The 20951-nt window shown below is 37.5% G+C and overlaps 1 protein-coding gene across 2 annotated transcripts in view; it reads right to left on the bottom strand.

The window, feature by feature from the left end:
* Window positions 1-20951, bottom strand: part of PHKA1 (phosphorylase kinase regulatory subunit alpha 1) — a 141134-nt gene that overhangs the window by 90170 nt on the left and 30013 nt on the right. For both annotated transcript variants that reach the window (XM_023202119.2, XM_023202120.1), the window contains exons 6-8: window positions 15237-15317; window positions 10113-10211; window positions 8566-8712 (exon numbers count right to left, since the gene is read on the bottom strand). In XM_023202119.2, the coding sequence (XP_023057887.1) occupies window positions 8566-8712; window positions 10113-10211; window positions 15237-15317 (327 nt within the window). The remainder of the gene's footprint in view (window positions 1-8565; window positions 8713-10112; window positions 10212-15236; window positions 15318-20951) is intronic.

Genomic DNA, 20951 nt, shown 5'->3' with positions numbered 1-20951 from the left:
TTCCCTTTGAAAACTGGCACAAGACAGGGATGCCCTCTCTCACCACTCCTATTCAACATAGTGTTGGAAGTTCTGGCTAGGGCAATCAGGCAAGAGAAAGAAATCAAGGGTATCCAGTTAGGAAAAGAGGAAGTCAAATTGTCCCTGTTTGCAGATGACATGATTGTGTATTTAGAAAACCCCATCGTCTCAGCCCAAAATCTTCTTAAGCTGATAAGCAACTTCAGCAAAGTCTCAGGATACAAAATTAATGTGCAAAAATCACAAGCATTCTTATACACCAGTAACAGACAAGCAGAGAGCCAAATCAGGAATGAACTTCCATTCACAATTGCTTCAAAGAGAATAAAATACCTAGGAATCCAACTTACAAGGGATGTAAAGGACCTCTTCAAGGAGAACTACAAACCACTGCTCAGTGAAATCAAAGAGGACACAAACAAATGGAAGAACATACCATGCTCATGGATAGGCAGAATCAATATTGTGAAAATGGCCATACTGCCCAAGGTAATTTATAGATTCAATGCCATCCCCATCAAGCTACCAATGAGTTTCTTCACCGAATTGGAAAAAACTGCTTTAAAGTTCATATGGAACCAAAAAAGAGCCCGTATTGCCAAGACAATCCTAAGTCAAAAGGACAAAGCCGGAGGCGTCACGCTACCTGACTTCAAACTATACTACAAGGCTACAGTAACCAAAACAGCATGGTACTGGTACCAAAACAGAGATATAGACCAATGGAACAGAACGGAGCCTTCAGAAATAATGCCACACATCTACAACCATCTGATATTTGACAAACCTGAGAAAAACAAGAAATGGGGAAAGGATTCCCTATTTAATAAATGGTGCTGGGAAAATTGGCTAGCCATAAGTAGAAAGCTGAAACTGGATCCTTTCCTTACTCCTTATACGAAGATTAATTCAAGATGGATTAGAGACTTAAATGTTAGACCTAATACCATCAAAACCCTAGAAGAAAATCTAGGTAGTACCATTCAGGACATAGGCATGGGCAAGGACTTCATGTCTAAAACACCAAAAGCAACGGCAGCAAAAGCCAAAATTGACAAATGGGATCTCATTAAACTAAAGAGCTTCTGCACAGCAAAAGAAACTACCATCAGAGTGAACAGGCAACCTACAGAATGGGAGAAAATTTTTGCAATCTACTCATCTGACAAAGGGCTCATTTCCAGAATCTACAAAGAACTCAAACAAATATACAAGAAAAAAACAAACAACCCCATCCAAAAGTGGGGAAAGGATATGAACAGACATTTCTCAAAAGAAGACATTCATACAGCCAACAGACACATGAAAAAATGCTCATCATCACTGGCCATCAGAGAAATGCAAATCAAAACCACAATGAGATACCATCTCACACCAGTTAGAATGGCAATCATTAAAAAATCAGGAAACAATAGGTGTTGGAGAGGATGTGGAGAAATAGGAACACTTTTACACTGTTGGTGGGATTGTAAACTAGTTCAACCATTATGGAAAACAGTATGGCGATTCCTCAAGGATCTAGAACTAGATGTACCATATGACCCAGCCATCCCACTACTGGGTATATACCCAAAGGATTATAAATTATGCTACTACAAAGACACATGCACACGTATGTTTATTGCGGCACTATTCACAATAGCAAAGACTTGGAATCAACCCAAATGTCCATCAGTGACAGACTGGATTAAGAAAATGTGGCACATATACACCATGGAATACTATGCAGCCATAAAAAAGGATGAGTTTGCGTCCTTTGTAGGGACATGGATGCAGCTGGAAACCATCATTCTTAGCAAACTATCACAAGAAGAGAAAACCAAACACCGCATGTTCTCACTCATAGGTGGGAACTGAACAATGAGCTCACTTGGACTCGGGAAGGGGAACATCACACACTGGGGCCTATCATGGGGAGGGGGGAGGGGGGAGGGATTGCATTGGGGAGTTATACCTGATATAAATGATGAATTGATGGGTGCTGACGAGTTGATGGGTGCAGCACACCAACATGGCACATGTATACATATGTAACCTGCACGTTATGCACATGTACCCTAGAACTTAAAGTATAATAAAATAAAAAAAAAAAAAAAAAACAGTGAGAAACCTAGGTCTTATTATCCACTATATCTACTACATATTTACTTATTTGGTCAACCTTACTGTACAGATAAAGTAGTTTCAGAATTGCCAAGCAGTACCCCTTTGAGAAACAAATTTATCAACTAGAGTAGGGGTTGGCAAACTTTTTCATAGAGGACCAGTGAATATTTTAGATTGTGCAGACTATACAGCCTCTGTTGCAATTACTCAGATCTGCTGTTGTACCTTGAAAGCAGCCATGGACTTTAAGTAAATACACCATGGTTGTGTTCCAATAAAACTCTATTTATAAAAACAGATGGCCAGCCCACAGGCTGTAACTTGCTAAGCCCTGAACTAGAGTACGGTGTGTGTATACAGTTATTTTTGTCTTTAGATTAGGCTTGCAGTATCTACTCAAAACACTGTTCTCCAAGACTTAGGTCAGCTCCTTTCTTTTCCATACCCTTTAGTATGGTTACCTGCTTCATCTGTAATGTAATTAGACTCATTTTTCAGTCTGAATTCCATCTTTCTTGACACACCCTGGTTGATTCTTTAAATTTACTTGCTGTGGCATACAATTCCTTGGCTTTTGACAAACATAGAGTCAGGTGTCCACCAGCATAAGTCCATAGAGAACCATTCCGTCGCCCTCAAAATTCTCTAGTGCTATATCTCTATAGACAATCTGTCCTCCCAACTTCTGGCAACTACTGATCTGTTTTCCTCCCTATAGTTTTGCCTTTTCTAAAGTGTCATGTAAATGGAATCAGGTAGTATGTAGTCTTTGGGGTTTGTCTTTTTTTCTTGTAGTAAAATGCATTTAAGAATCAACATAAGTGAAAATGCAGATAGCCAAAGTGATGAGAACAAGGAGGACTATACAATCCCAGATGAGTATAGAATTGGACCATATCAGCCCAATGTTCCTGTTGGTATAGACTATGTGAACCTAAAACAGGGTTTTGCCGTAAGCTGTGTTTACTCTTTTATGCAAATGAAGAAGTTGCAAAGAATACTCATTGCAGCAGCCTTCCTCATTATGAGAAATTAAATAAATTTCTGAATAAATTGGCAGAAGAATGCAGACAGAAGAAGGAAATTTGAGATGTGCAAGAAGATTTAAGGATTTCAAATAATGGTTCTTTGTGTTTAATGTTAACTTTTTAAAAATACAATATTGACAGAAGAAAACTACTGTACTCTTTTGTTTTGGTGGAAAAATAATGTCTGTAATGTGTTAAGTGTTATAGCAAAAAAATACATATGATTAATGAATAGTTTTTCTTCTGTAGAAGTAATTTGTAGAGATCGACTTCATAAGCTACTTAAGACAACTTGCACCACTAAGAAAAAAATGTAGAACCATTTGGGAAAATGAAATTTAGTAGCTCCAAGTTGCAAAGAATGTCAATATTTGATTCCATTTAATAAAGAACAAAACCAATAGTATTTTTATTACTTTCATCAGAAACATTCCATGTTTTAACCTGAGCCTTGCAAACTTTTCATTTGGAGTTTGACCTTTTCTTGGTTGCGTTTCACTTTTGGAGAACTTCATTAAAATGAGATTGGCAATTCGAATGCAGGTGCAGTTTTCTGTTAATGTCATGCTGTCATGCTGTTGCTTAGGTTATAAGAAATAATAAGTAACTGACTTTAGATTTTGTAATTTTTTCCCTGAGTACCTGCTAGATTTCATATTCTAGTAGTCAATATATTTTCGGTGAAATGTAAAAATATTCCCATTCTCTTTGACCAGTACTAATTTTTGAGATCTTATTGCTTGTCACTTGAATCCCGTAATTGTCATACATCTCTGGTATAAGCAACATTTGATTTCTGAAGTGTGTAGACCACCTCTTCATATTTTCAAGATGTAAATTTACACTTCTGCATCTTAAAAACAGTTTGGCCATAATCCTAGATGCACATTTCTAATTCATGTACCTGCACATGTGACTTTTGTGAACAGAAATTTGAATGTATAATCTGTGTTTACTTGTAACTTCCTAGTTATACTGCTTATATCTGTGGATTCAAGTTACTGAAGTGAATACCAATTAAAAAAAAAAACCCTAGCCCATGTTCATTAGTTATACATGTTTGGAATGTACTGACACACACACAAAAAAATCAACATAGAGCACGATGGCCGACTAGAGGTGCCTGGTGTGTCTTCCCCATAAAAAAGGACCAAAACAACTAATAAACAACTAAAATTCAAGTGGAGTGTCTGAGGGAGAGCACTGTGGTATAGCAAGTGACTGGCAAGAACCCTGTGAAGTAGAAAAGCTCAGGACGGCAGCATAGAGAGGGGAGCAAGGCATCCTGGCTCTGCTGCCCCATCTCCCCTATTGGGATTGGCTCAGAGACAGGAGGGACTTCCCCTTGCAGGGAAAAGGTATGCAAAAGGCTCCCACCACCTGTCATTGCCAGCCCAGACACCTGCAGTTCTTACTATAGGAGAATCCTACAGTCCTCCCAAGTTCTGAGCCCAGTTTGGGGAGCTGCCTATAATTCACACAGCTGCATTACTCCAGAGTATTAGTACATGTTGTGCACTTCCTATTTCTCATGACCAAAGCTGCTGCAGCACAGTGCCATCTTGAAACTGGAGCTACTGCAGTAATGCAGTAGTTGGTCCCCCTACTCTGGGGGCTAGTAGCCATTGTGCCTCTCCAACCTTGACTCCTTGCTATCATTTCACCAACCCCACACAGGTGGCTACAGTGCCATGACCTCAGCTGCTTGAAGCCTGGCCCCAGGAATGGCCATGACTCTGGTCCAGCACAATAGAAAGCCAACCCTGGAACAGACGAAACAAACAGCCTGACGGACCCATGTCCCTGATCAGAGAAACAGCCCAGTGGCCCCACCCCTGGCAAGCTAGTTCCCAATCCCACACCCCCAAGGAACTCAGCAGCCCTGCCCCTGGTGGACAAACCAGTACCTGAACCACCTGACCTGCCATGTACCTATGACCTTGGCTAGCAAAAGAGCCTGGCAGCCCTGTCTCCTCATGCATGTGTACACCCCAGGCCTGGGAATCAGTCTGTTCAGGAGCCCATCCCCCAGCAAAACTACCCACTACACTCACAAACTCCTGCAGCCTAGGCCATCGAGGTACTCACAAACATCAATTATGTGGATTACAGCTCAAGAAACTGCACAGAGACTATAATAACTGTGTCCACCTAGAACCAAAGCCAGTGTACCCTACCCAAACCAACAACTTAGGATCCATCTCCAGAAAAAAATCTTTCCCTGTCAAAGCTGCTCCATAAATTCGAAGAGGTACCTGCTCCACCAGATGTGCATATATCAATGCAGGGACACAAGAAACATGAAAAGGCAAGAAACATGATACCTCCAAAGGGACATAATAATTATCTAGTAACAGATCTCAAAGAAAAGGAAATTTATGAAATGCTATAAAAGAAACTCAAAATTATGATCTTAAGGAAACCCAGCAAGATATAAAAGAATAAAGATAGATAATCAGGAAAACAATTCATGATCTGATGAGAAGTTCAACAGAGATATTATTTAAAAAACAAATTTTAATGCAGAAGAATTCAATCAATGAAATAAAAAACACAATCGAGAGCTTCAACAGATGAGATCAAGCAGAAGAATTTCTGCACTTGAAGGCATATCTTTTGAAATAAACCAGGCATACAGAAAAAAAACAAGAATGAAACAAGCCTATAGTACTTGCAGAACACCATAAAGCAAACAAATAATCACATTATGGAAGTTTTAGAAAGACAAGAGATGAGAAAATGTGCAGAAAACCTATTTGATGGAATAATAGCTGAAAAATTCCCAATTCTTGGGAAAAATATGGATATCCAGATGCAGGAAACTCAAAGGTTCCCAAATAGATTCAAACCAAAAAATGTTCTCTCAAAGGTACATTATAGTCAAAATGTCAAAAGTCAAAGATGAAGAGAAAATTTTAAAAACAGCAAGAGAAAAGCATAAGGTTACATATAAGGGAATCTTCATTAGACTAACAACAGATTTCTCAGTAGTAATCTCACAGGCTGGAAGAGAATGAGATGATATATTCTAAGTGCTGGGGAAAAAAAAAAAAAACCTGTCAGGCAAGAACACTATACCCAGAATTAGATCAGCCTTACGAGAAATGCCGAAGGGAGTCCTACAACTGGAAGTTAAAGTATGATAACTATCATCATGAAAACATGCAAAAGTATAAAACTCACTAGTACAGCACATACAGAAAGGAGAAAGAGAAAGAGAAAGGAATCAAGCCTTACACTACAGAAAACCACGAAACTGTAAAGATAAACAATAAGAGAGGAAGAAAGGAACAAAGGATATACAAAACAACCAGAAAACAATTAACAAAATAACAGGAGAAAGTCCTCATTTATTAATAATAACCTTGAATGTAAATAGATTAAATTTCTCAATTTAGATGTAGATTGGCTGAATGGATAAGAAAAACAAGACTCATATGATGCTTACAAGAAAGTCACTTCACCTGTAAAGACACACACAGACTAAACTGGAAGGAATGGAAAAAGATGTTCCACGCAAATACAAACCAAAATCAAGCAGGAGTAGCTATACTTATATCAGATAAAATAGGTTTTAAGTTAAAAACAGTAAAAAGAGACAAAGAATGTCATTACATAATAATAAAAGGATCAATTCAGCAAGAAGTTATAATAATTGTAAATATATATGCACCTAACATTGGAACATCCAGATATATAAACCAAATATTATTAGATCTAAAAGGAGAGTTAGACTCCAGTACAATAATAGTATGAGACTTCAACATTCTACTCTTAGCATTAGATAGATCATTTATACAGAAAATCAACAAAGAAATACTAGATTTAAACTGCATTATAGACCAAATGGACCTAACAGACATTTACAGAGCATTTCATCCAACAGGTACAGAAAACACATCAGCACATGGAACATTCTCCAGGATTGATCATATATTAGGCGATAAAACATGTCTCAACAAACTTTTAAAAACTGAAATCATTCTCAATTTTCTTTTCTGACTGCAATGAAAACTAAAAATCAATAACAAGAGAAACTTTTGAAACTGTACAAATACACAGAAATTAAACAACATGCTCCTCAATGAAGAAATTAAGAAAAAAACTTTAAAATTTCTTAAAATAAACAAAAATGGAAACATAACATCCCAAAACCTATGGGATACAGCAAAAGCAGTACTAAGAAGGAAGTTTATGGCAATAAATGCCTACATCAAAATAGTAGAAAGATTTGACATAAACAACCTAATGATGCAACTCAGGGAATTAGAAAAGAACAAACAGAACCCAAAATTAATAGAAGGAAAGAAATAACAAAGACCAAAACAGAAACAAGTGAAATTAAGGCCAAAAAATACAAAAGATCAACAAAATGAAAAGTCTTTTAAATAAACAAAATTGGCAAACCATTAGCCAGACTAAGAATAAAAGACCCAAGTAAATAAAATCAGAAATAAAAAAAAGACATTATAACCGATACCACAGAAATACAAAGAATTATTAGAGACTATTATCAATAAGTATGTGCCAAGAAATTGGAAGCCCTAGAGAAAACAGGTACATTTCTGGACACATATACCCAAACAAGATTGAACCAAGAAGAAACAGAAAACCTGAAAAGACGAATAACAAGTAATGGGATTGAATCAGTAATAAAATGTACTCCAATGAAGAAAAGTCCAGGAATGGATGGCTTTATTGCTGAGTTCTACCAAACTTTTAAAGAGCTAAAACCAAACTACTCCAATAAATTGAAGGGGAGGGACTTCTTCCAAACTCACTACAAGGCCAGCAGTACCCTGAAACCAAAACTGACGAGGACACAACAAGAACAACAGAAAACCCATGGGCCAATATCCCTGATGAACACAGATGCAAAAATCCTCAACAAAATGCTATCAAAACAAATCCAACAGCATATCAAAAAGATTATACACCATGATTAAATCTGATCAAGTTGGTACCTTGTATCTTTTTATTGTTGAGCAGTATTCTACTGCATGCATATAGTGTAATTTGTTTATCCCTTCCTCTGTTGAAGGTTTTTTCCAGTTTTTGGCAATTATGAATAAAGCTGCTGTAAACATTTGTGTGCAGATTTTTTCGTGAGTATAAGTTTTCATTTCTGTAGGGTAGATTTCTAGGATGACATAGTTGGGTTATAGGGAGGGTATATGACTAAATTTATAAGAAACTGCCAAACTGTTTTCTAAAGTGGGTGTGACACCCTGCATTGCTACCAGCAATGGCTGTAGAAGCTTTAACACTTTTAAAAGAAACTGTAAAGACAACTCAGAAAACTTAAAGGTTTCTTGAAATCACAGTCACAGGTCATACTTAAAGCCCCCAAAGGCACAATTTACCCTTAAAGCCACAGCCTTAAATAAAACAAAGGCACATAGGGATATACCTGAAGCTTGGTGATGATTTCCTGTTTCGTGAGCTCCACCAACTGGCTATCCTCTACTGCAAAGGCAGGGAAGGAAACCACTGAGAGTAGACTAGCATCAACCTCTTTTGATGTTGAAGCACGGGGCAGTAGTGAATTCAGGATAGACTAAGAGAAAAGTAGTTAAGTTTATATAAAAGGATGTATTTCTTCTCCCTTTACCCCAATATCTTATCAACACACATGATATCACTTTTGAATATGTTTGACAAAATAGAACAGAACATTCTTTATCCATTTTAAGTAGGTAAGTAAATACCTTGGCATTGTAAAACTAACAGCTTTAGTTTCAAAAGATTTATGTAGAAGAGGACCATTCACAAGAAAATCTAGACATTACTCAATAGTTAGAACTTAGAAAACCAGCAGTTTCTGTAAATCATCCCTTGTCTTAATTCTGCTCTCAATACTTCCTTATCCTGATTCTTAACCAGTTACTCATGAATAAGGAATATTCTAACATTATTATACCACCCACAGTCCTGTTGCTCCATTAGCAACTACTTAAGAATAAAGTCAAGAGAAAACATAGCTGCTGAGAAGCAGGATAGGGAAGGCTCAGCTCCTCTACTTCTGACATATTTTTTTCCTCTGGGAAATTTTGTTTTTAAAATTGGAGATGAGTTTATATTCAATAGGACCCTATGGTATCTAATCAGGGTTTAAAGAAAAGGAGAAAATTCTTCATGCCAATGAGAAAAGCCTTAATCTTTCCATATGGAGAGTAATCCTAAACAAAACTGAAAATACATATTTGCCACTTAAAGTCTAATCTCCAAATATCTAAGCTTAGAGCCAACCAGGGACAAGATAGTGCTTCAGAAACACTAACAAGAATACTAAAAATCTATCATCTCTTGTTTTCTTTATATATTTAGAAAAGGAGACACTCAGAAAGAGAGATCATATCCTTTTGATATGATAGTGGTGGATAATTTCATATAGTATGGTGGGATCCCTTTATAACCTTGGGCTAGAGAACAGGATTATGATCTATTTTATAGCCCATGCTATATTAGGCTTATCTCGGTACAGTATGCTTGCTAAAGGTATTTTTGGTACATGGTAATTAATCAGATGATACACTCTCTCTCATTCAGCTATCCTTAATCTAAAGCTCATGCTTAGGCCGGGCGCGGTGGCTCAAGCCTGTAATCCCAGCACTTTGGGAGGCCGAGACGGGCGGATCACGAGGTCAGGAGATCGAGACCATCCTGGCTAACACGGTGAAACCCCGTCTCTACTAAAAATACAAAAACTAGCTGGGCGAGGTGGCGGGCGCCTGTAGTCTCAGCTACTCGGGCGGCTGAGGCAGGAGAATGGCGTAAACCCGGGAGGCGGGGCTTGCAGTGAGCTGAGATCCGGCCACTGCACTCCAGTCCGGGCGACAGAGCAAGACTCTGCCTCAAAAAAAAAAAAAAAAACAAAAAAAACAAATAAAGCTCATGCTTAAATCTGAGTCTGGGCAAGAATAAAATTTGCTATTTCCATTTTCCATAATCTCTTACCTGGCAGTGTTGTACTTCATCAGCCAGGACATGGATAACGGATTGAGGTCCACCTTTTACACCAAACAGATCCAGTTCATCTAACGCTTCCAGGGCTGCCTGTGAGGAACAAGAAAGGAAAGGACAAGTTTAGTATTAGAAAGATATACATTTCTTCTCCCTATACCCCAGTATCTTATCAACCTACATGATGTCACTTTTGAATATGTCTGACAGAATATATAATAAAATAACATTATTTATTCCCAGGGCATTCTGAGTTTTTCTTTGTCTCCCATATTGTCTCAGAAAAAGTTAAGGAGTTTGTAGCACTATCAGGTTAAGCATCATACGTTAAGTAACATCATTGTACTCTTTCCTTCTATGAGTTCAACTTCTTTAGATTCCACATATAAATGAGATATTATGTTTTTTAAAATATAATTTATTAATTTCTTACTTTTCTAAATATATTTTTTGATCATAAAAGTAAAACACACTCCTTATAGAATATTTTGAAAACACAGTAAAGTACAGAGAGGGCAAGAAAATCACCCAAAACAACCACTTTTAACATTTTTGACATGTTTTTTATTAGTTTTTTCTGTCTGTGTACAGTTGAGATCACATCTGGTATCCTACTTTTTACAATTGATAATATAGGACAAGTATTTTTCCATGTTACAAAAACTATTTTGGAATACTATTATCTCATATGGCTATAATAAAGTATATTTAGCCATTTACCAATTGTTGGAAACTTAGGTCGCCTTTAATATTGTGCTATTAGAAATAGAACTTTGATAAACATCTCTTGCTAAATTATAAATTCCTTGAGGTCAGGGATTATGTCTTCACTAATATCTAGCACACAGTATGGCATACAGTAGGCTCACAATAATGGCTGTCAAGCTAATAAAATAACTCTTTGTATTCATTTTGAATTATTTTGTAAGCATCAATTCCCTGAAGTAGAATCATTGGGTAAAAGAGTATGAATAATTTTTAAGGCATAATGCTAAATTGCTTTTCTTGCAAGTTGTACCAACATAGCTATCGCTAGCAGTATATGACAATACCTTCCTTAATGCAAACAATGTATTATCTTAAAATTTTTTCCTAATGTGATAAAAAATGGTATATCTGTTGCATTCACATGCATTAAATTGCTAACAAGATTGAATATTATTTCTAGTATTTATTAGTTATCTGTAATTCTTCAATTAAGGGGCAGACTTGACCTAGTCTTGGGGGTAGAAGGCAGTTTTGAAAGTCTTCCCTGAAGAAATGACATCTAAACTGAGACCTATAGGGTAAGTAGAAGTTGGCCAGGCACAAAATACTCATTAATTACTGCCTTACTATTCTACTCCTTGCCCCCGCCAAACTCATGTCCTTTTCACATATAACTACATTCATTCTAACCCCCATAGCCTCAACGTCTTAACTCATTCCACCACCAAGGATAAGACTCAAAAGTCCAAAATGTCATCTGTGAGTCTGAAATCAAAACAATTTATCAACTTTCAAGATACAATGGTGGTACAGGAATTAAGACAGACAGAGATATTCTCATTCCAAAAGACAGGAATAGGCAAAAAGAAAGGAATAACAGGCTTAAAGCAAGTCTTAAACCCAGCATAGCAGACATTAAATCTGAAAGCTGAAGAATAATCTCTTTTGACTCCATGCTCGGGTTGGGATTGGGTCTCTAAGGCCTCAGGCAGCCCTGCCCCTATGGCTTTGATGGGTACAGTACAGGTGGCTGCTTCTATGGGTTGAAGTCTGGTGCCTGAAGTTTTCCCAGGCAGGCCTTGCATGCTGCCAGTGACTCTACAGTTCTGGCATTCCAGTGGTGGTCCTGTCCTAGTGGGAACTCTCTGTGGAAGCTGCAACCCCATGTTTCTGCTTCAGTGTTGCTCTAGCGGGGGCTCTCTGTGATGGTTCCACCCCTGTGACGAGTCTCTGCCTGGGCCCAGAAGCTGTTTTATATATCCTTTGAGATCCAGGTGGAAACTGCTATGCTTCTGCAGCTCTTGCATTCTGTGGACCTGCAGAATTAACACCACATGGATACCTTCAAGGTTTATCACTTGGACCTTTTGGAGTAGTGGCATGAGCTGAGTAAACACTGAAACAGGGGTGCCGAGAGTAGAGTCCCAAGGCAGTCCTGGGCATAAAGAACACCATAAAGAACACCCCAGGCCTGTCCACTGAAACTATTCTGCCCTCCTAGGCCTTTGGGCCTGTGATAGAAAAGGCAGCATCTAAGATCTCTGAAATGCCTTGGGGTCTTTCTTCCACTGTCTTGAGGAACAGCACCTGGCTCCCCTTCATCATGCTGATAAGTCCAAGGTCAAGGGGCCCTATCTGGTGAGGGCTTCTGACTGGTAGAAACTCTGCAGAGTCCCGAGGTGAAATGGGATATCACATGATGAGGGGGCCTGAGTGTGCTAGCTCAAGTGTCTCTTCCTTTTCTTATAAAGCAACCAGTCCCATTCCCATGATAACTCACTAATCCATTAATCCATGAGTGGATTAATGCATTCATGAGGGAACAGCCCTCATGATCCAGTCACAGCTTAAAGGCTCTACCTCTCAATACTGCTGCATTGGTAATTAAGTTTCAATATCAATTTTGGTGAGGAGGGACCACAAACATTCAAGTCATAGCAATTACAAAGGGAAAATAGAAAATTTACAGTGGAGAAACCTGGTAGATACCACCTTAATGAATTCATAAAAGATAACTTCAACAGTAATGGGACAAATTCACATCATGTGCTTCCTGATAATAAACTAAGAACACAGCATCACGTCTGTGGAATTCTTGCCAAAAACACATAACCTGAATCTAATCGTGAGGAAATATCACACAAAATCAAATTGAGGATCATTCTGTAAAATAACTGGCCTATACTCTTAAAAAATGCTAAGGTCATGAAAGACAAGTAAGGACTCCAGACTGAAGAAGCCTAAAGAGACATTACGATTAAATGTGCAATATGTTATCTTAGACTGGATCCCGGATCAAAAGGATTTTTTTTGCCGTAAATCACATTATTGGGACAATTAAATAAATGTGAATGGGTTATGTCAATTAGGTGGCAGTATAATGCCAGTGTTCATTTCCTGATTTTGATGCTTGTATCATGGTTATAAAAGAGTCCTTGAGGAAATTCACACTGAAATATTTAGGAGTAATGGGGCATCACGTCTGCAATGTACTGTCTACTGGTTCAGAAAAAAATAATTGTGTGTGTGTGTGTGTTTTGTTTAATCAGAGAAAAAGATAAAGCAAATATTAACAAGTAGGGAACTTGAGTGAAGGGTACTATATAGGAATTCTTTGTACAATTATTATAACTTTCTCTAAGTCAGAAATGATTACAAAATAAAAAGTAAAAAAGGTTAAGTGGAAAAAACTTTAAATCAAATATATAAAAATACTGATAATATCCAGGTATTGAGAAAAACGGCAAAAAAGCTCTATATGTAAACTTGCAATAATAAGTACCAGTGCAAAAAGAAACAGGTTGTAATAACATGTTCTCAATGTTTGTTTCCAAAGGTATTTCTCTGTCAAACACTTTTATTCACTGAAAGAAACAGTTTATGATAAAAAAAAAAAAAGAAAAGAAAAATGACATCTATGGTATATAATGACATATATCCATCATATGAGGATGGGGAAATGTAAACTAGTGGAAATATTTTTGAAGGGCAATTTAAAAGTATACATCCCTTAACTTAAGGGTTCCACTTTTAGGAATTTTTCCTATAAAAATATTTGTGTAAATTTACCTGGATGTATGTACAAGGATCTTCACTAAAGCATTATCTGGAATATTAAAAAATAAAGACAATTCTGTCAATGGAGCAATTATTGAATACTGTATAGCAGCTGAAAAGAATGAACTAAATTTGTCTGTGTGAAATGACATGGAAGGATGTTTGGTTATGTTGTTCAGTGCGCTATGAGATTGTTAGGCCAGGCGCGGTGGCTCATGCCTGTAATTCCAGCACTTTGGGATGCCGAGGCAGATGGATCACCTGAGGTCAGGAGTTCAAGACCGGCCTGGTCAACATGACAAAACCCTGTCTCTACTAAAAATAAAAATAAAAAAATTAGCTGGGCATGGTGGCGGATGCCTGTAGTCCCAGCTACTCAGGAGACTGAGGCAGGAGAAACTCTTGAACCCAGGAGGTGGAGGTTGCAGTAAGCCGAGATCGTGCCACTGCACTCCAGCCTGGGTAACAAGGCGAGACTCCGTCTCAAAATAAATACATACATACATACATATACACATAAATAAAATAAAACAAAAATAGAATGAAATTCTATTATGACTCCCCTTGTCCTCTTTGTTCCATGTAATATTTTTTACTTTGAATTCTACTTCACTTGACATTCACATAGTCACCCTAGCTCTTTTTCATGTTTGTCAGACTGTATTTTGCTCATCCTTCTGTTTTTAACATTTCTGTATCATTTTGTTATATTAGAGCTCTTACAGACAGCATATATTGGATTTTCTTTTAGTTTTTAAAATCAATCTATGTTTTTGCATATTAGTAAGAGAGACTAAATCATGCATATTTCTCATAATGGATATGTTTGATCCTATTCCTGCTATCTTATTGTATGCCTTCTTGCTGTTTCCAGAAAAGACAAGAGTGGGTAGGATGAAAAAGTAGAGCCAAATTGAACAGTAATGCTGTTGCTGCTAATGATGATGATGATGATGATGATTTGGGGGATGGAGGAAAATAAAGAGGATAGAGGATTGAGAGATGATTCCTTGATATAAAGCTTGGTCAACTGGTAAATGGAAGGAATAAAAGCCTTCTTTTGCTTGTTTTTGTAATGGTAGAGATGATAAGTTTAGTTTAAGTCCTTTCACGACATTATGGGATATAATATAAGTAAAGACATGTCACAAAAGCAGTTGGATATCAGATCTGCAGCTTATGAAAGTTTTCATCTACATATCCATGGTTCTACAGGAGAATCTGAATGTTGCCTGTGGTTTAAAATAATAATTAATTTGATTATGGTCCACACTCACATTAAGTTTTATCTGTGACAAAGGGACACCAGACTTCCTTATCCCATACGCAGTACAAACAAGAAAGGAAAATTACCTTTGCCATTCCAACTGAACTGGCATTCAACTCTGAGATCCCTTGGTTGGTCTTGTCTCCACGTTCCCATATCCCGAAGTCCTGGCATAAAATAACCAATATACAATTAGCAAGTCATAACTACTAAATATTTCCTAGATGCAGGAAGTGTTTGCCCTTGAATGTAAGATACTAGGAGTAACTAATTTGCCGTGTGTGTGTGTGTGTGTGTGTGTATATATATATATATATATATACCCACAATGCTTATTAAGGAGATGCTAATGAGTTGGGTTGCCCCTGCAGCTACTTTGCCAATAGCTTTAAATTCTACTGGAGCCTCCAAGCCATTGGAAGACTCCTCAACAGTTAATCAGGAGTGCTAAGAACTATAACTCAGTCTATCTGGAGAGGTGTTTCTCAAAATTTTTCACTAAAGCAAATACCCAGTAGATCTGGAAGATGGAGCCTAAAGAGCAGCCCAATATTTTATTGTAAATGTTCATTCTAATTTTACTCTCTATTGGTACTGACAAAGTACCATGCACTTATTTATGCATTTTACATTATCTTCCTTAATCCTTACATTTTATAGATGATGAAACTGATGATGCAAAGAGAAGTTAAGTGACTCACTCAAAGTCATACACCTAATAAGTGACAGAGCCAGGATTACAGTCCAAGGAATCTCACTCCAAAGCCTACCCTCTTAGCCAGAGCTCTATAAATCCTCTCAATCATATAGCTTTTAAAATTACTTTTAAAAATTTTTTATTTTGGAATAACTTTAGACTCATACAAAAGTTGTAAAAACACCACAAGGAGTTCCCATATGCCTTTCACTTAGCTTCCCCTAATGTTCACATCTAACATAACCACAGTGCAATAGTTAAAGCTAAGAAATTAACATCAGCACAATACTATTAACCAAACTATGGACTTTATTTGGATTTTACCACTTTTTCCCCACCAGTGGCCTTTGTACATTCCAGGGTCCAATCCAGAATTTCATGCTGCATTTGTCATGTTTCTTTAAGTCTCTTCTAATCAGTGACAGTTCCTCAAGTCTTGTCTTTTGTGACCTTGACACTCTTTGAAGATTAGTGATCAGGTATTTAGTAGATTTCCCTCAATTTGGGTTTGCTTAATGTTTTCTCATGATTAGACTGAGATTATGCATTTTAGGCAAGAATATGTATTACAGACATTATGCTGTGTCCTTCTCAGTGCATCATAGCAGGGATGTACAATGCTGAAACATCTTATTACTGGTGATATTAACTCTTATCACTTGGTTAATGTGATGTCTGCTGGGTTTCTCAATTCTACTGTTACTATTTTTTCCATTGTAATTAAGAAATATCTTGAGAGAGATACTTTAGCAGCATGCAAATATCTTGTTTCTCTCAAACATTAACCCACTAATTCAGCATCCACTGATGGATCTTGACAGGAACAATTATTACAGTGGTGCTTTAATGGTGATTTTCTAGTTCTCTTCATTACTCCTACAGCCATTAGTTGCAACTCTTCTCTAAGGAAGAGCTGTCCTTTCTCTCCCATTTATTTATTTATTTATTTATTTATTTATTTATTCATTCATTCATTCAGTTATTTATATTGCTATGAACTTACAGATATTTAGGTTTTTCTCTGGCTTATAATAAAACACTATCACTATTATTTTGTTGTTCAAACTGCTCCAGCTTTGGCTTTGGGTGTTCTTTCAGGTTGGCTCCTGTGACCTTTTGACATGCCTATTCCTTTTTGAGCATGGCTGAACATGGTAGGTCCTGCCTGAAATCCCAGCAATTTAGGAGGCTGAGGTGGGAGGATCACTTGAGCCCAGGAGTTCGAGACCAACCTGGGCAACACAGTAAGACCCTGTTTCTACAGTTTTTTTTAAATTAGCCAGGCATGATGGTGCTTGTCTATAGTTCCAACTACTGAGGAGGATGAAGTGGCAAGATAGCTTGAGTCCAGGAGGTTGAAGCTGAAGTAAGCCATGATTACACCACTGCATTCTAGCCTGGGCATCAAAGAGAGGCCCTGTCTCAAAACAAAACATAACAAAACAAAACACTCCCTTTGTGAACATTTTTTCACTTTTTGGCACTGTAAGATGCTCCAATTTTATCTCGTATTTTCCCCACCACAGCCCTGGAATCAACCACTTCCATAAGCAGCCCTGGTTTATTTGATCAGAAAATGATAGTCAGAATCCAAGACTGGGTACACTCATTATCACTGAGGTGTCATTGCTTCTAGGCCCTCTTATGAAATGGAACTTGGAAACAGACATGTGCTCACGTGTATGTGCATGCACACACACACACCCCCTCCCACCACATCTATATCTCTGTATCTACCTTTAATTACTTTTCATGCCAAATCTCTGAGTTAAAGTGAAGTTTCAGGAAGGTAAGCCATGATGGCTGGCCTTACCTGTCCCTCAATCCAGCTCCATTCTAGTTTGTGCAGCAAAGGTTAGAGTATGAGAATACAGAAATATCAATAATTCTACTATTATAATCATTGGATATAATGGAGAGGCCAAAGAACCCTAACTTCTGCATTGAACCACAGCAGGCCTGTGGTGCCAAAAGCAAAGCCATCGGTCAACAAATAATGTCTGTTTGCATAAAATTATCTATGTTAGGTTTGTGCTTCCAGTGAATATGAAGTAACAGGTTCCAGATTTACCTTCCCACCTGCAACAACTAAAAAACTATTTATAACATAATGGTTTTCAATACAATGAACATCACACAATGAAGGACAGTGATTTCTGAGAAAGGGTAGCAAACAGGATGAGTCCTATGACTGTCCCAGCCTACTGTTGTAAGAGTTTCCAAGCCACTATACAGGGAGGAAAAAACTAAACAGAGCCTGGCAGACTCCCTGAGTTGAGGAAATGGAGCTAAGGGTACAGATACACCAAGGTAACCGTAATTTGCAGGACAGATTAACGGAGAAGAGAAAGCTACACAGAAAACCACAGAAATCTGCAGAGGGTCCGCCTCAAATATTCAGCAGAATAATGAAGAATGCATGTAAGTGAGAAAACCACTTGGGGCTAGGGAAAGAATCACCCAAAGAATTAAAGGGAAAAAATACCTAGTGCTCACACAGGACAAGAAATAGTGCCTGTTCTAACTAACCAGACTAGAAAACGTCATAATTCAGGGGACATGGGGTAGAGTATTCAGAAGTGTCTTACCTATGTAGTGGGGGAATAACTAGCTCCAGACTAGGCATGACTCTGGTCCCATGTAACACATTTTAAAATTAATAATGGATTAAACTGTTTTCAACTAAATTAACTAGGTCCCTGAACAAAACTCGGGAATATTTACAGGAATACAATATCTAGGATGCAACAAGGTAAGATTCATGATGTCTTTCATCCAATAAAAAATTACTAGGCATGCAAAGAAGCAGGAAAATATAGCCCATAATGAGACAAACCAATCAACTGAAACCAACCTGGAACTGACACAGATGTTAGAATACTCAGATAAGGACATTAAAGCATGTATTATAACTATATTCCATACATTCAGAAAGCTTAGTAGATACATGGAATATAGAAAAATAGACTCAAATTCAACTTTTAGCAATAAAACTATATCTGAGCTGAAAAATACACTGGGTGGGATTGGTGACAAATTAGACATTGTAAATAAAAAGATTCGTGAAGTCGAAGGTATAGTAATAGAAGCCGTCCAAAATGAAACACAGAGGGAAAAAAGAATTAAAAAACTAAACAGTACATCTGTGAGCTGTGGGACAACATCACACAGCCGAATACACACGTTATTAAATACCCAAAGGAAGCGGGGGAACGTAAAAACAATATGAAGAAATAATTGCTGAAAACTTTTGATGAAAACTATATATGCACAGATCCATGGAGCTAAATGGACCCTAAACAGAAGAAATGTGAAGAAAATAACACCAAGAGATATCATAATCAAAGTACTTAAAGTCAATAATAAAAGAAACTTTTTTTTTTTTTTTTTTTTTGAGACAGTTTCACTCTTGTTGCCCAGGCTGGAGTGATCTCGGCTCACCACAACCTCTGCCTCCTGGGTTCAAGCAATTATCCTGCCTCGGCCTCCCAAGTACCTGAGATTACAGGCATGCGCCACCACGCCCAGCTAATTTTGTACTTTTAGTAGAGACAAGGTTTCTTGATGTTGGTCAGGCTGGTCTCAAAACTCCTGACCTCAGGTGATCCACCCACCTCGGCCTCCCAAAGTGCTGGAATTATAGGCATGAGCCACCGTGCCCAGACATAAAAGAAATTTTTAAAAGCAGACAGTGGGAAAAGGCACATTCATGTAGAGGAACAAAGATAAGGTTGACAACAAATTTGTCATTAGAAGCAATACAGGCAAGAAGACAGTGGAACAATATTTTTAAAGTATTGAAAGACAAAAACATCTGCCATCATAAAATTCTACACCTAGTGAAAATATTTTTCAAATACGAAGATGAAATAAAGACTTCTTCAGGCATACAAAAGCTGTAATAATTCATCACTAGAAGAATGAAGAAATGTTAAAGAAAGTTTTTCAGGCAGAAGGAAATAATGCCAGTTGGAAATCTGAATCTACATGAAGAAACAAAATACACCAGAAATGGTAAATGAATTTCTAATTTTTATTTAAACATATTTAAAAGATAACTGTACAATTAACAGAAATAAAAAAATAATGTGTTGGTCACAAAGGAGGAGGGTGGTAAGTAAGAAGTGGAAAACAGGCTGGGTGTGGTGGCTCATGCCTGTAATCCTAGCACTTTGAGAGGCCTAGGAGGGTGAAATTGCTTGAGTCGAGGAGTTTGAGACCAGCCAGGGCAACATAGCAAAACCTTGTCTCTATAAAAAATACAAAAATTAGCCAGATGTGGTGGCGTATACCTGTAGTCCCAACTACTCAGGAGGCTGAGGTGGGAGGATCACCTGAGCCTGGGAGTTTGAGGCTGCAGTGAGCCATGATCGTGCCACTGCACTTCAGCCTGGGTGACAGACAAAAACAGAAACAGAAATGGAAACACAGCAAAGGGGCACACAGAGAAGACACCTTTGGTGGTGTGTCTCCAGTATTGTCCTGGAGTAATTGACTGCATTTATATACTCAACAAATAATAATAACTTTTGTATCTTTACGGAGGTATAACTGATATACAAAAAACCTGCACATATTTAAAGTGTACAACTTGATTAATTTTGATATATGTTTTCAGGCATGAAACTATCATCATAATAATGAATATTTGCAAAATTTCCAAAAGTCTCCTCATACTCTTCTGTAATTCATCTCTCCCTCTGCTCCTGTCCTGAGGCAATCATGGATCTGCTTTTTGTCACTATAGATTTCTAGAATTTTATGTGAGTAGAATCATACAGTCTGTACATTTTTTGTCTGACTTCTTTCACTAAGCATAATGCCTTTGAGATCCACCCACTGATGCATGAATCAACAGTTCCTTCCTTTTTATTGATGAGTAGTATTCTATTTTATGGATATACCACAGTTTGTTTATCCATTTACTTGTTGATAGATATTTGGGTTATTTCCAGTTTGGGAGATTATGAATAAAGCGTCAGTGAACAACAACAAAAAGTTGTCTATGTTAGACTGTAGAAGAAAAAATTGCATTCCTGTGTAGTGTCTCACTTAACATTTTATATAGAGATGTTAAATATATTATGATTTAACAGAAACCTAC

Source organism: Piliocolobus tephrosceles, chromosome 12 (genome assembly GCF_002776525.5).
Source record: "Piliocolobus tephrosceles isolate RC106 chromosome 12, ASM277652v3, whole genome shotgun sequence".
Lineage (NCBI taxonomy): Eukaryota > Metazoa > Chordata > Mammalia > Primates > Cercopithecidae > Piliocolobus > Piliocolobus tephrosceles.
The sequence above is the reverse complement of the archived record's forward strand: the minus strand, read 5'-3'. Positions and strand labels throughout refer to the sequence as shown.